Genomic DNA, 15,149 nt, shown 5'->3' on the forward strand with positions numbered 1-15,149 from the left:
CCCCTACAACTAAAACCCTACCTATAGCGTATCCTTTCTTCTAATCTACACCTGACTCAACCTTTCTGCTCCCTCATGACCTCTGCATCCTTCCTCTTCTTCCCTTCTCACTCTCATAGCTCCCTCCCCCTTCTTCCCATGTTCTCAATTTGCTCAGGGGATCTTGACCCTTTTCCCTTCTCCAGGGGACAATGTTTGTCTCTTTTAGGGTCCTCCTTGTTTACTAGTTTCTCTGGCAGTGTGGATTGTAGGTTGGTAATCCCTTACTCTATGTTTAAAATCCACATATGAGTGACTACATATCATGTTTGTCTTTTTGTGATTGGATTACCTCACTCAGAATGGTTTCTTCGAGTTCTATCCATTTTCCTGCAAATTTCAAGATTCCGTTGGTTTTTTTCCCCCTGAGTTGTACTCCATTGTGTAAATGTACCACATTTTCTCTATCCATTCTTCAGTTGAGGGGCATCTAGGCTGCTTCCAGTTTCTGGCTATTACAAATAGTGCTGCTATGAACATCGTTGAACAGATGTCTTTGTTTAACAGGGTCTTTTGAAGAACAATTTTTTTTTAATATCTTGAAAGAATTATTTGCTCTGTGAGTTCAAGGCCAGCCTGATCTAAAAAGCAAGTTCCAATACAGCCAAGGCTACACAGAGAAATCCTGTCTCCAAAACAAAACAACGTAAAAGAATTATTCATTTTACTTTATGTGAGCTGTGTGTGTATGGATGTTTTGCCTGCATATATGTACGTGCCCCATGTTCATGCCTGTGGAGGTCAGAGGAGGGCATCACATTTACAACTGGAGTGATAGTGGTTGTGAATCACCAAAGGTGCTGGGAACCCAACCTGAGTCCTCTATAGGAACAAAATATGCTCTTAACCCTAACTCCAAAATTTCTTAATTTTTATGAAATACAATTCAATGTGGTTTGTTTGTTTTATGGCTGGTCTTTGCTATTGCATCTTAGAAATCTGATGAATCAGAAAGAACTGGTATCTTAATGCCCTGGGTCTAATCCTATAGCACAGTGTCTCTTTATTTAAGTCTCCGCTAACTTCTACTTAATACATTAAGCTAACATTGCGAAATTTCTACCTCTGAGCCCATGAAGAATGCCCACTTGCAACTCTTGCGATATCTTTGATTTGGGCCTTGCAGCAGTGCTGTTCTTCTTATCTGGGTTGGGTAGGATTTTTAGCCCTTCAGTTTTCTGGGAAACTTTGTATAGAATTCTTATCAGCTCCTCTTTAAGGCTGAGTACAGTATGGACTGTTTTTGCATTTCAACAAACATCGGTATGCTTGTTTAGGGTAAAGAGAGGTTACCTGGAAACAGTCTCAACTGTTTACATACCCTTGAACATCTAGATCTGACGCTGTCTTGCTGTTGAGGCAGAGTTCTTTGGTAACGTGGTTTCTAGGGGCTTCTACCCCACTGATGAGAGCGAACATTGCTCCTGACTTTTCATCCCAGAGTTTGTCCCTCTGGTCCTGCTTCGTCTCCTATTCCCATCCCAAACATAACCATCTCATTCCCCAGCCTCAGGCAGGTTCCTCCCCGGGGAGCAACAATCCCCACTCTGCTATAGAATTGAAGGTGATGCTACTGGCTATAAAGCAGCCTTGTACATATCTCTGGGTTTCTGTCTGTGTGGCTCTCTAGGAGCCACTCTGGGCTCCCACCTCCTCCTCACATCACAGAGAATGCCAGGATCTGCCAGAGTGCCTCTCCCTCCCCCTCCCCCGGTACAGGATGGAAACTTCTTCCAAATGCTAAGATGTGACAACCTTAGGGGGACAACTCACCTCTGACTTGTCTCCCATTTTCTCAGGGACCCTACTTGAAATATAATGTCCTATAACATTTGCTCTGTATCTTCTGTACAGGTACTAGTTGAGTCGGGTGGGACAATACATCTGGTCCCATGTTACCCAGAGTTAGTGGAAGCCATTGATGGTGTTGCAATGGATGAGTAACTTGAGCACACAGCAGTAACTTGGGGCATTAGCCACCCCACCCCACCCCCCTGGCACAAAGGACCATGTTCTCATTTGTTTTCCACATCATTCTTAGGAATTTCCATGGCATTTCTTCCAGGGATGATTTTAATAGTTTGGTTCATCTCAATCCTCCCACCCCACTATTTCTGTTATTATCTCATTCATATTCTTTTTACCTCTATTGGCCACCTCGGAAGCCATCTGTCCTTAACAAATAGAGGTTCTGCCTTCTTGCAGCTCCAGAGTGTCTTGTCCAATAGAAAATTACCTTCAGAACCCCAGCCCTGTGAGACTTCTGGGTGAAGCTTCCTCTCTTCACCTGTCTTTTGTCTTCCTTTTCTGTGTTTCTTAGGCTTTGCTGTGGTCTCTTCATGGGCCCTCTGTAACACCCAGAGACCTCTCATCTCCTCTACTGTCAGTGTGAATGACAGCTAACTCCTTTCTAAATGACAGCCCACACTGCAGGCCTGGGCAGACCTTGTTCCTCAGACTTGCTGTCCTGGGGTGGAATGCTTCCTCCCGTCGTGTGGCTCTTGGGTTCTCTGAATAGTATGGGGTAATACTGCCTTTCCCCAGCAGGCATTGCCATCGAGGCTGCCTCTGTCCATGGCGGCAGCACTCACCGCTTGTTGGCACCACGATGCCTCCATTGGCTTGCCCACTGGCAGTGTGGTGTTTAGCCCACGGTCAGTGGTGTCCCGTGTGTTGTGCATCCTACTGGTTATGAAAAGGATTCTCGTGGGTGTGAAGCAGAGGAGAGAAAGAACAAAGTTCCTCAGAACATATACTTCACATAGCGAAATAAAACTCCTAGTGTCCTCACTGATAATGAATTTTGTATTTCTGAACTAGGGGACAGAGTGCGGGGAAATGTTTCCTCATGGAGCATAGAGCAAGTCACTTTCTGCATTTTCTTGGCAGATAGTCAGTTTCCTTGTTTCTGAAAATGTGATGATTGTTGGTAGGGTTTTTCTTTAGATATCAGTCTCTTCATTTGCCATTAAGTATATTTGCAGAAGATAACTATGAAATACCACATCTTTGCATGGCTGCAGGGACTGAGCTACCAGTACAGGGAAGGAATGAAGAAATGACAGACACAGGGCACAAAAAAAGCTAGAATGAGACAGTCTAGGCTCTGCTGGAGAAGACACAGTACTCAGAGGCTTAGCAAAGTGTTTATTATATACAGTTGAACAGGGAGGCAGAGTTATTGCACACCAGCTGATCAAAAGGATGGGGTCATCACATCAGATAAACAAGGAGACAGGACTATTATAAACAGCTGAACAAGGAGACAGGCTTCACTAACTCAGTAGACATGCTGTCTGTAGGGCAGCAATTTCAAGATGTTAACATGGTAGGGGGATCATTTTCTCCACACATTGTCAGCATTCATACATGAACCAGAGGAAGTCTTTGCCATCTCTCCCGGCCTCACCTGGGGAAGGCTTTGCCACTCCCATGGATCTGAGGCAGTGGTCCTTGGCACTGCTACCTTAAATCAACAGCATATATCTACTGAGGATGTCACATCCACTCCAGGCTTCCTCAGCTCCCCACTAAGAAAGGGTATGGATGTGGTGAGTAGTATGGTTAGTATCTATCTGTTCACTGTGTTGTCAACAGGACACACTGTCATCTTTCCTGAAAAATTCAGAGAATGGGTAAACTTTCTGCAAGGAAATATGCTCCTAAACAGATCAAAAATGAAGCCATTCATAGAAAATAACTACATCCTGCATTTCTGTGGCCATACTACATAATATGTATTAATTACATTTTTAAGACACCCATAGAACATTCTCACCTCAACTGTGAAGAGGTTGGGACCATTAGGAGGGTTAATGTTTACTAACATAAAGGCCCTCAGATGTTCTCCTTTTGTCTTTCAGAATCAAAACTGGCTAAGATACAAGCACCGCCTAAAGACCTAGAGGCTGTAGCCCCATGGGAAGATCCTGATGCTCTGTCTTCCAGTCCAGATGCTCCCGTGGTGTACCTGAAGGATATCGTGTGTTACTTGTCCCTGTTGGAGACTGGGAGACCTCAGGATAAGCTAGAATGTAAGTGCTCACCTGCTAGGCCTCAGCTTCTTCCCTGAGGAAGACCAAGGTTCCTGTCAGTCGTCCCTTACACACTGGAGCTGCATCTGGGTTCTGGGGAGGTTTCTCTGACTCTACACTAGCAGTGACAACAACGTGTCCTAGAGTCTCCCCAGGACACAGCACCAGTGTTGACATTGGGAAGGGCATCTGAGACCTTATCCCTTTGGAAGAGGGAGATTGCTACCAAGGACTCAAAATTGCTTTATCCTGAGTTCCTTTAAGCAGAAAGCTGTGGCCTCATCTTGATAATTCTTTTTTTAAGAAAAGATACCCAACATCTGATCGTCCCCCATGGGAGCACAGAACTCTTTAACTATAGGACCTTCTTCCTCTCTTTCCTCCCTCCCTGGTCTTTCCCATTTTATGTCATTTATTTTAAGACGAGGTCTCCCTATGTAGCCCTGGCTGTCTTGGAACTCGCTATGTAGACCAGACTGGCCTTGAATTCCCAGAGGCTGGCCAGCCTCTGTTTTCCCGAGTGCTAGGATTAAAGTCCTATGACTGCTTATCAGGAAATCCTCCCTTTTCTTTCTTCTTCCCTTTCCTTTTTCTTTTCTCTCCCTCCCTCCCTCCCTCCCTCCCTCCCTCCCTCCCTCCCTCCCTTCCTCCCTCCCTCTCTTCCCCTTCTTTATTTCCCTTGAGTTCTAATAAGCCCCAGTCTTGGTAGGATTTATTTCCATTTCTCCACTCATGCCTCATACTCGAGCACATTGATCACCAGAAGAGTTAAGTTTGGTTTCATGGTACTTCAAAGTCAGTTTCAAAAACAAGAGGGCTGAAAGAGCTAGGCAGCAGGAGCCTGTGGTCTTGAAAAACTATCCCAGGTTGGCTTTCCTGGCCTCTGGAGACACGGGCATGCTTTTCTGTGCAGGTGAAAGGAACCTGTTTCAGAGCTCATCTTATAGTTGCCTCTCTTGGGAATTTCAGTAGCAGCAAAGAAATAACTTTTGTAGCAACAGTTAAAATTCAGTTAATAAGACTAGTCAACCAAACCTAGACGTTACCAAGAGAAGTATGCCAAAGGTTGATTCTGCCAAACCGGATCTAACAAGCTTGCTCAATGACTGAGCTTAAACTCTCCTATAGTTTGGGGGTGTTAGGGATGTAAGTCTTAAGTGCTAATTTGGTGCAAATGTAGCACATTTCCTTTCTCTTCTGGCTAAAGTTAAAATTGAAATATCAAATTATTTCCAACAGTTAGGAGGGCTTTTCGCCTTAGGCATTGTGTGTGTTGATGACCGCCAAGGAGGATGCGTCAGATGCTTCAAGTCAGTGCCACTCAGACTCCTTTTTGAACAGAAGGGGAAAAAAATTCTGACTTGTTTTCAATATACAGACTTTTTTTTCTTCTCTCATACATTGCATCTCAACCATGGTTTCCCCTCCTTCCACTCCTCCTAGTTGCCTCCTCCTTTCAAATCTCTCCCTCAGATCCACTTTTCCTTATTTTCCCCTCAGAAAAGAGCAGGCCTCCCAGGGATATCAACAGAACATGGCATAACAAGTTACAGTAATACTAAGCACAATAAGACAAGACAACCCAGTAGGAGGAAAAGGGTTCCAAGAGCAGGCAAAAGAGTCAGAGACAGCCCCACTCTTACTGTTAGGCGTCCCACAAGAACACCAAGATCAACAACTATATATATGGCTCAGACCCATATAGTCTCCGTGGTTGTTGCTTCAGTCTCTGTGAGCACCTATGAGTCCTGCTAGTTGGTTCTGTGGGCTGTGTTCTCATAGTATCCTTGACCTCTCTGGCTCCTATCATCCTTCCTCTCTCCCCCTCCTCTGCAGAGTTCTCCTGGTTCCTGCTAAAGTTTGGCTGTGGGTCTCTGTTTCCATCAGTTGCTGTTTGACACCTCTGATGACAATTGGGCTGGGCACTAACCTATGAGTAGAGCAGATTATCATTAGTAATCACTTCGTTCAATCTTTTTTTCAGTCGTGTTTGGTTCTATCCTAGGTCTCTGGGCTGTCCAGACTCGAGATCCTGGCCACCCAGGCAGTGTCAGCCATGCTCCCTCTCATAGCATGGGCAGACCAGTCATGAGACAGCCACTCCCACAAGTTCTGTGACACCATTACCCCAGCACATCTTGCAGGCAGGACAAGATGGTAGGGCAAGGTTTTGTGGCTGGGTTGGTGTCCTAACCCCACTGCTAGAAGCCTGATTATAGAAGATGGTCAGTCAGGCTCTGTATCCTCCATTACTTGGAGTCTCCTCTAGGGTCATCCTCATAGATTCTAGGTAGTTTCCACTGCACTGTTTCCACATTGTCCCTCAAATGCCCTCCCCCAATTCCAGATATCTCTCCCAGTATTCTCTTCCTACCTTCCCCCACACCACCCGATTCCTCCTGTTCCTATCCCCACCCACAGTTTTCTATTCTATTTCCCCTTCCCAGGAAGATCCTCCTTGTTACCTAACCTCTCTGGGTCTATGGATTGTTGCATGACTATCCTTTACTTTACAGCTACTATCCACTTGTAAGTAAGTACATACCAAGTTTGTCTTTCTGGGTCTGGGTTACCTCACTCAGAATGACTTTTTCTACTTCCATCCATTTGCCTGCAAATTTATGATGTCATTGTTTTTAACAGCTGAGTAAAATGCCATTGTATAAATGTACCACATTTTCTTTATTCTTCAGTTGAAGATCTAGGTTGTTTCCAGTTTCTGGCTATTGTGAATAATGCTGCTATGAGCATAGCTGAGCAAGTGTCCTTGTGGTAGAATGGAGCATCCTTTGGGACTATGCCCAAGAGTGATATAGCTGGGCCTTAAGGTAGATCGATTCCCAATTCTCTGAGATACTGCCATATTGATTTCCAAAGTGACTGTACAAGTTTGCACTCACACCAGCAGTGGAGGAGTTTTCCCCTTGCTCTGCATCCTCTCCAGCATCAGCTGTCACTTCTGTTTTTGATCTTAGCCATTGTGACAGGTGTAAGGTGGAATCTCAGAATCATTTTTATTTGTATTTCCCTGATAGCAAAGGATAGTGGGCATTTCTTTAAGTGTTTCTCAGCTATTTGAGATTCCTCTGTTGAGAATTCTCTATATCTGCATGCCATTTTAATTATTATTTGATTTTTTTGATGTCTAGTTTCTTGATTTCTTTATATATTTTGGAAATTATCTCTCTGTCAGATGTGGAGTTGGTAAAAATCTTTTCCCAGTCTGTAGGCTGCTGCTTTGTCCAAATAAAGGTGTTCTTTGCCTTACAGAAGCATTTCAGTTTCATAACATCCCATTTATCGATCTTAGTATCTGTGCTATTGGAAGTTGTTTCCTGTACCAATGCTATTTCCCACTTTCTCTTCTATTGGGTTCGATGTGTCTAGTTGATCCACTTGGACTTGAGTTTTGTGCAGGGTGATATATATGGATCTGTTTGCATTCTTCTAAATGCTGGCATCCAGTTACGCCAGCACCATTTGTTGAAGAAGCTTTCTTTTTTCCACTGTGTATTTCCAGCTCCTTTCTCAAAAATCAGATGTCCAGGGGTATGTGGATTTATGTCTTGGTCTTTGATTCAATTCCATTGATCAACTTGTCTGTTTTGATTCCAATACCATGCAGTTTTTATTACTGTAGCTCTGTAGTACAGCTTGCAATCAGGGATGGTGATACCTCCAGAAGTTCTTGTATTGTACAGGATTGTTTTAGCTATCCTGGACTTTTTTCTCTTTCCATGTAAAGTTGAGTACTGTCTTTCAAGGTCTGTAAATAATTGTGTTGGAATTTTGATGGGGATTGTGTTGAATCTGTAAATTGCTTTTGGTTAGATGACTATTTTTATTGTTAACCCTCCTGATCCATGAGCATGGGAGATGTTTCCAACTCCTGATTATCTTCTCCATTTCTTTCTTCAAAGACTTGAAGTTTTGTTTTTATCATGTAAGTCTTTCACTTGCTTGGTTAGAGTAACCCCAAGATACTTTATATTATTTGTGGCTGTTGTGAAGGGTGTTGTTTCTCTGATTTCTTTCTCAGCCCATTTGTCATTTGTATGTAAGAGGGTTTCTGTTTTTTGTTTTTTTATGTTTGTTTGTTTGTTTTTAGTTAATCTTGTATACAATCACTTCACTAATGCTGTTTATCAGCTGTAGGAGTTCCTTGGTAGAATTTTGGGGGCTGCTTATGTATATTATCATATTATCTGCAAATAATAATACGTTGACTTCTTCCTTTCCAATTTGTATCTCCTTTGTCTCCTTTAGTTGTCTTATTGCTCTAGCTAGAATTTCAAGTACTATATTGAATAGGTAAGGAGTGGACAACCTTGTCATGTTCCTGATTTTAGAGGAATTGCTTTCCGTTTCTCTCCATTTAATTTGATGTTGGCCATATGCTTGCTGTAAATTGCCTTTATTATGTTTAGGTATGTTGCTTTTGTCCTTAATCTTTCCAAGACCTTTATCATGAAAGGGTGTTGGATTTTTGTCAAAAGCTTTTTCAGCATCTAATGAGATGATCGTGTGTGTTTTTCTTTCTTTCAGTTTGTTTATATGGTAGATTACATTGGCTGATTTTTGTGTGTTGAACTCTCCCTGCATCTCTAGGATGAAGACTACTTGATAATGGTGAATGATCTTTTTGATGTGTTCTTGGATTTGCCAGTATTTTATTGAATATTTTCACATCCATGTTCATGAGGGAAATTGGTCTGTAATTCTCTTTATTTGCTGAATCTTTCTGTGGTTTGCATATGAGGTTGACTATAGCCCCATAAAATGAATTTGGTAATGTTCCTTTGTTTCTATTTTATGGAATAATTTGAGGAGTATCAGCTTTAGCTCTTCTTTGAAAGTCTGGCAGAATTCTGCACTAAAACTGTCTGGTCCCGGGTGTTGTTTTTTGTGTGTGTGTGTGTGTGTTTTTTTTTTTTTTTTTTTTTTTTTGTGGTTGTTGTTCGTTTGTTTTGTTTTGGTAGGGAGACTTTTATTTTTCTTTCACATTTTTTTTATTGAAACAAGCTTCTTTTACATGTCAATCCCAGTTCCCTCTCCCTCCCCTCCTCCCTGGTCCTCTACTCCCCATCCCAACCCCTTTCTGCTCCCCAGGGAGGGAGAGGCCTTCCATGAGGGATCTTCAAAGTCTGTCATATCATTTGGAACAGGGCCTAGACCCTCCCCTGTGTGTCTAGGCTGACAGAGTATCCCTCCTTGTGGAGAGGGCTCCCAAAGTCCGTTCATATACTAGGGATAAATACTGATCCACTACCAGAGGCCCTGTAGATTTCCCAGACCTCCAAACTAACATCCTTGCTCAGGGGGTCTGGAACAGTGGTTTCCCAGCTATCAGTCTGGGGTCCATGAGCTCCCCCTTGTTCAGGTCAGCTGTCACTTTGGTTTTCTCCAGTCTGATTCTGACCCCTTTGCTCATCACTCCTCCCTCTCTGCAACTGGATTCCAGAGTTCAGCTCATTGTTTAGCTGTGGGTGTCTGCCTCTGCTTCTATCAGCTACTGGATGAAGGCTCTGGGATGGCATATAAGGTAGTCATCAATCTCTGTATCAGAGAAGGGCACTTAAGGTAGCCTCTCAACCACAGCTTAGATTGTTAGTTGGGGTCAAACTCGTAGTATCTGGACATTTCCCTAGTGCCAGAATTCTCTTTAAACCTACAATGGCTCCCTCTATTGTGGTATCTCTTTTCTTGCTCTCCTCAATTCTTCCCCTCACTAAATTTTCCTGCTCTCTCATGGCTTGGGAGACTTTTAATGACTACTCCTATTTACTTAGGGGTTATAGATCTGTTTAAAAATTTTATCTGATCTGATTTAACTTTGGTAAGTAGTATCTATTGAGAAAATTATCCATTTCGTTTAGATTTTCCAATTTTGTGGAACTACAGGTTTTTTAAAGTATGACCCAGTGATTCTTGGGATTTCCTAGGTGTCTATTGTTATGCTCCCCTTTTCATTTCTGATTTTGTTAATTTGGATATTCTCTCTCTGCCTTTTAGTTGGTTTAGATAAGGGTTTGTCTTGTTGATTTTCTCAAAGAACTAACTCTTTGTTTCATTGAGTCTTTGTGTTGTTCTCTCTGTTATTTTATCGATGTCAGTCCTCAGTGTGATTATTTCCTGCCATCTACTCTTCTTAGGTGTGTTTGCTTCTTTTTGTTCTAGAGCTTTTAAGTGTGCTGCTAAGTTGCTAGTATGACATTGCTCCAATTTCTTTATGAAAGCACTCAGGCTTTCAACTTTCCTCTTAGCACTGCTTTCATTGTGTCCCAAAAGTTTGGGTATGTTGTGCATTCATCTTCACTGAATTCTAGGAAGTCTTTAATTTCTTTTTTTTCATTTCTGCCTTGACCCAGTAGTCATTCTGGAGGGAGTTGTTCAGTTTCCATGAGCTTGTAGGTTTTCTGTTATTTATGTTATTGAAATCCATCTTTAATCCATGATGGTCTGATAGGATGCCAGGGGTTATTTTAATTTTCTTGTATCTGTTGAGATTTGCCTTGTAACTGAATATGTGGTCAGTTTTGAAGAATCCATGAGAAGTGTACTTTTTGCTTGGGGGTGAAGTGTTCTGTAGATATCTGTTAGGTCCATTTGGTTCATAACATCTATCTGTTCCAGTATTTCTCTGTTTAGTTTGTCTGGATGATGTGCCCATTGGTGAGAGTGAGATATTGAAGTCAATGTGTGAGGGCAGACATGTGATTTAATCTTTCATAGTATTTCCTTTACAAATATGGGTGCCCTTGCATTTGGGGCATAGATGTTAAGAACTGAAAGATCATCTTTTGGATTTTTCCTTTAATGATTATGGAGTTTCCTTCCCTGTCTCTTTTAATTAGTTTTGGTTTGAAGTCTATATTGTTAGATCTTAGAATAGCTACAGCAGCTTGTTTCTTAGGCCTACGTTGCTTGGAAAATGTTTTTCTATCCCTTTACTCTGAAGTAACGTCTCTCTTTGATGTTGAGGTGTGTTTTTTGTTTGCAGCTGAAGGATGGATCCTGTTTTTGAATCCATTCTGTTTGTGTCTCTTTGTTGGATAATTGAGTCCACTGATATTGAGAGAGAGCAATGACCAATGATTGTTAATTCTGGTTATTTTGTTGTAGTTGGTGGTGGTGGTTTTGTGTGTGTGTGTGTGTGTGTGTGTGTGTGTGTGTGTGTCCCTTCTTTGGGTTATGTTGGTGTGAGACTATTTATTTCCTACGTTTTCATGAGTATAATTAACCTCCTAGGCTGGAGTTTTCCTTCTAGTACCTTCTGTAGGACCAGATTTGTGAATAGATGTTGTTTAAATTTGACTTTATATAGAATATCTTGTTTTCTCCATCTATGGTGATTTAAAGTTTTGCTGTAATCTGAGCTAGCATCCATGGTCTCTTAGAATCTATAGTACATATGCCCAGGCCCTTCTGGCTTTTAGAATTTCTATTAAGAAGTAAGGAATAATTCTGATATGTCTGTCTTTATATGTTACTTGGTCGTTCTCCTTTGCAGCTTTTAATATTCTTTTTTTGTTCTTTATGTTTAGTGTTTTGATTATTATGTGGCAATGAGACTTTCTTTTCTGGTTTAGTCTGTTTGGTGTCCTACATGTTTCCTGTACCTTTATAGCCATGCCCTTCTTCAGGTTAGGAAAATTTTCTTGCATGATTTTGTTGAATATATTTTCTAGGCCTTTGAGCTGGGCCATCTCTTTCTATTCCTATTTTTCTTAGGTTTGGTCTTTTCATAGTGTCCCAGATTCCCTAGATGTTTTGTGTAGCAGTCTTGCAGTGAACTTGTAACGGTGGCCACACACCCCTTGGCTGTGGCCTCAGGCAGATGGAAATGGAAAGAGGGAAGCTTGAGGCATGGGTTTCCTTGGCCTGATCTTTTTGGTGGGTCAGCCAATCTGGTAAGAAGGACAGAGAAACGATCCCATGGTTCTTTGTATTTTTCTGTGTAGTTGTTCCCCAATAAACATCATTTATCTTGGGTCTAGTGAAATAAATCCTCACCTTCAGTTTTGTGTCAGGAATTTTTTATATTTAACGTTTTCTTTGAAATAGGCGTTATCTATTTCTTCTATTGTATCTTCAATGCCTGAGATTCTCTCTCTATCTCTCATATTCTGTTGCCAATGCTTGCACCTATAGTTCCTGTTCACTTACCTATTTTCCATTTCCAGAATTCCCTCAGTTTGTGTTTTCTTTATTGCTTCTATTTCCATTTTCAAGTCTTGAACAGTTTTATTAGTTTCCCTCATCTTTTTGTTTTTTTTTTTTCTCCCTTGGCTCTCTTTAAGGGATTTATTCATTTCTTCAAGTTTCTTGGTTGTGTTTTCCAGGATTTCTTTAAGAGATTTATTCCTTTCCTCCTTAAGGGCCTCTATTATCTTCATCAGGTTGGTTCTAAGGTCATTTTCTTGTGCTTCAGCTGTGTAGAAATATTCAGGGCTTGCTGTAGTAGCATAGCTGGGCTCTTGTGGTGACATATTTCCTTGGCTGCTGTTGATTATGTTGTTACACTGGCGTCTAGGCATCTGGGTTGGGGGTCATTATAGGTCTAGGTGCTGCTTTCTGAGTTTTTCTTCGTTGGATGGGTGTTTTCTTCCTTGGTTTCTGTTTCTTCTCTGGTCTTCTGGCTGGAGTGGCCTGTGGTTGAGTAGAAAGTCTCCACCAGAGTTGAGAGCTGGGCTTCTGACAGTCAAGGGGCTTCTTCTCAATCTGGGAGCTGGAGTTCTGCCTGCCGGTGTGGCCTCTGGTCCAGCCATAGGCCACTGGAGTTGGAGGCCATGATATATGGTAACAAGGAGACAAGGACAGTTGGGTATTAGCTGGAGGAGCACTGAGGGAGAGGGAGCAGGCTGCAGGCAGATGGCTTACCTGTGAGTCTGGTGGCATGCCTGGCCTCTGGTGGGACAGGGGACTTCCACAGGAGTTGTGGGTCAGGATATGGTGACAAGGAGAGGAGCAGCGCTTGGGGGTAGGTTGGGCAAGCACTGAGGGAGTGAGGGCAGTCTGCAGGCAGAAGACTTACCTGGGGTTTTGTCTAAGTTTCTTTTTAATGTAGAAAATTTCAGAGAAAGATGACAGCTGAGTTCAGTGAACACCAAGGGTGAGCCCCATATCTTCCACCATTGGCACTAACACTGTCACTTTTGTTCTGGTCATACGCTCCCACCCCCTCTCTGCTTCTGATTTTTTCAAAGCAGATTCTAGAATCATGTGATTTCATCTCTGTCTTCAGCTAGTATTTTTCCCTTACAACTTTTTGTGCAGATAGGGTCATGTAGTCAGCATTTTTGTTGCTTTTTTTTTTTTTAAATCCTATCAGTCTAAATCATTCCCTCATTTTAATGGCTGAAAACAAGTTAAGCGTCTCTATTTTGAGAACTAAGCATGCATCTTTTTGGAAGTCATCCCTAAAACTCCACCTATTGTCAAAGCAAGAGCACCTCCCATCAGCTCAACACCTCACTTTTATCTGCTAAACATTTTGAATCTATCTTCTCACTTACAGTAAGTGGAAGGGCTGACATGCTTATTTTGTTGCACATGTGAGAAATTATGGGACGGCTAAAAGGAACATGTCTGAACATGGGTCACATGAACCCATTTTCCTGGAACAATACTAGTGGGATGCTCTGACCTTCTCTATATCACACAGCACGTACTGTGTGCTTCTGGCCAGAACATTCTGAGAAGCAAAAGAGATTGTGAAGGCTATGGCCCTGCTTCTAAAGAACTTAAAGTCTAATCAGGTATATACCATGGGGGGAAATACCTGGTGCGGGGAATTTAAAACACCTGGAGGCAAGTAATCATATAGGAATAGCATCGTATGACCAGACAGTCTGTGCTGAGAGATAACCTCGGAGCCAGCAGGGGGTACACAGAAGAGAAAGCAAGTGTGAAGAGCATACAGAATGGGGGGAGAGGGAAGAGATGCTTGTTTAGCTTGCTTACTGGCCTGCTTACCTTTGAGATGATCACATCTCTGCATCTTTGGGTGAATGTAACTGTGTCAGTGGACACTTCATCGTTATCCCACTCCTCCCAGATCTCCCTTGTCTGCTTCACCTCCCTGTGGCTAACAAGATATTTCCAAGCAGCATATTGACACTTGCTCCAAAATCCAAAACTTTTGAGACTTTACATATGTTATAAGTGGAAATTTCCACATCTGATCTCACGTGTTGCATTGCAATCAAAATGGGATACACTAAAAATATTACCTAAAATTTCCTGAAAGCTGTGCATATAAGGTATATGAGAAATACAATACAATATTACATTTAGACTTAGGTACCACCCCCCAAATATCTTAATCCAAAAATAATCCAGATCTGAAATACTCCTGGTTCCCAGCATTTGGGACAGAGGGTGATCCAGAAAATTCAACATCTTGAATGAATGTCCTATGGCCCCCTCAGCAGCAACTACTTCATGTCATTATTACTAAGGACAGGGTCATTATGATTAAATGTATACAGCAGTATCCACTGTCTAAGGAATGTCATATGTAAATGTTCACTAATAAAAGAAAAGGAAGAGATGATTTATTACATGCTTTCTGCATTCTGAGACCTATCAGTTACCATAGCCATTAATATTAATCCTTACGACCACCCTAGAAGAAATAATTACAGTTTCCATCTAACAGATAAGAACACTGATCCCAGAAGGAAAATAATTTCTTTGACATCCCAAAAGTGGTAGTGCACACCAAGATTCTAACATGCCTAACTCTGCACTCTTCTGTGTATAGTGGAGGTGAAGGTCCTGCTGTAATTTTGGTGCCCTCTGCCTGCCCAACTTCTGGACACCAGTTTTTAACTTGTGTCCGGGTGACACTGAAAGATATGCATGCCCTCCAGGAGTCTCCCTTGTGACCTGGATCTCATGTGCCACAGAGTCACTGCTCAGAAGGACCCAAAAGCCAGGAGCCCCATTCTTTTCCCTTGTTTCACCTCTTCCCCAAGAAGTCATATACTATCCCTTACAGGGTTAGCTGACTGGAATGGCCTATGCCCCAATGCTGCCCAGATCTAGGCTAAAAATGGGAGTAGCAGGACATCA

At 42.2% G+C, this 15,149-nt stretch overlaps 1 protein-coding gene across 2 annotated transcripts in view; it reads left to right on the forward strand.

Annotated features, from left to right (window-relative positions):
• Dgkg (diacylglycerol kinase gamma) overlaps positions 1 to 15,149 on the forward strand; it is a 163,257-nt gene that overhangs the window by 26,210 nt on the left and 121,898 nt on the right. For both annotated transcript variants that reach the window (XM_035444686.1, XM_035444687.1), the window contains exon 5: positions 3,903 to 4,073. In XM_035444686.1, coding sequence (XP_035300577.1) covers positions 3,903 to 4,073 — 171 coding nt within the window. The remainder of the gene's footprint in view (positions 1 to 3,902; positions 4,074 to 15,149) is intronic.

The sequence above is a fragment of the Cricetulus griseus genome, chromosome 4 (genome assembly GCF_003668045.3).
Source record: "Cricetulus griseus strain 17A/GY chromosome 4, alternate assembly CriGri-PICRH-1.0, whole genome shotgun sequence".
Lineage (NCBI taxonomy): Eukaryota > Metazoa > Chordata > Mammalia > Rodentia > Cricetidae > Cricetulus > Cricetulus griseus.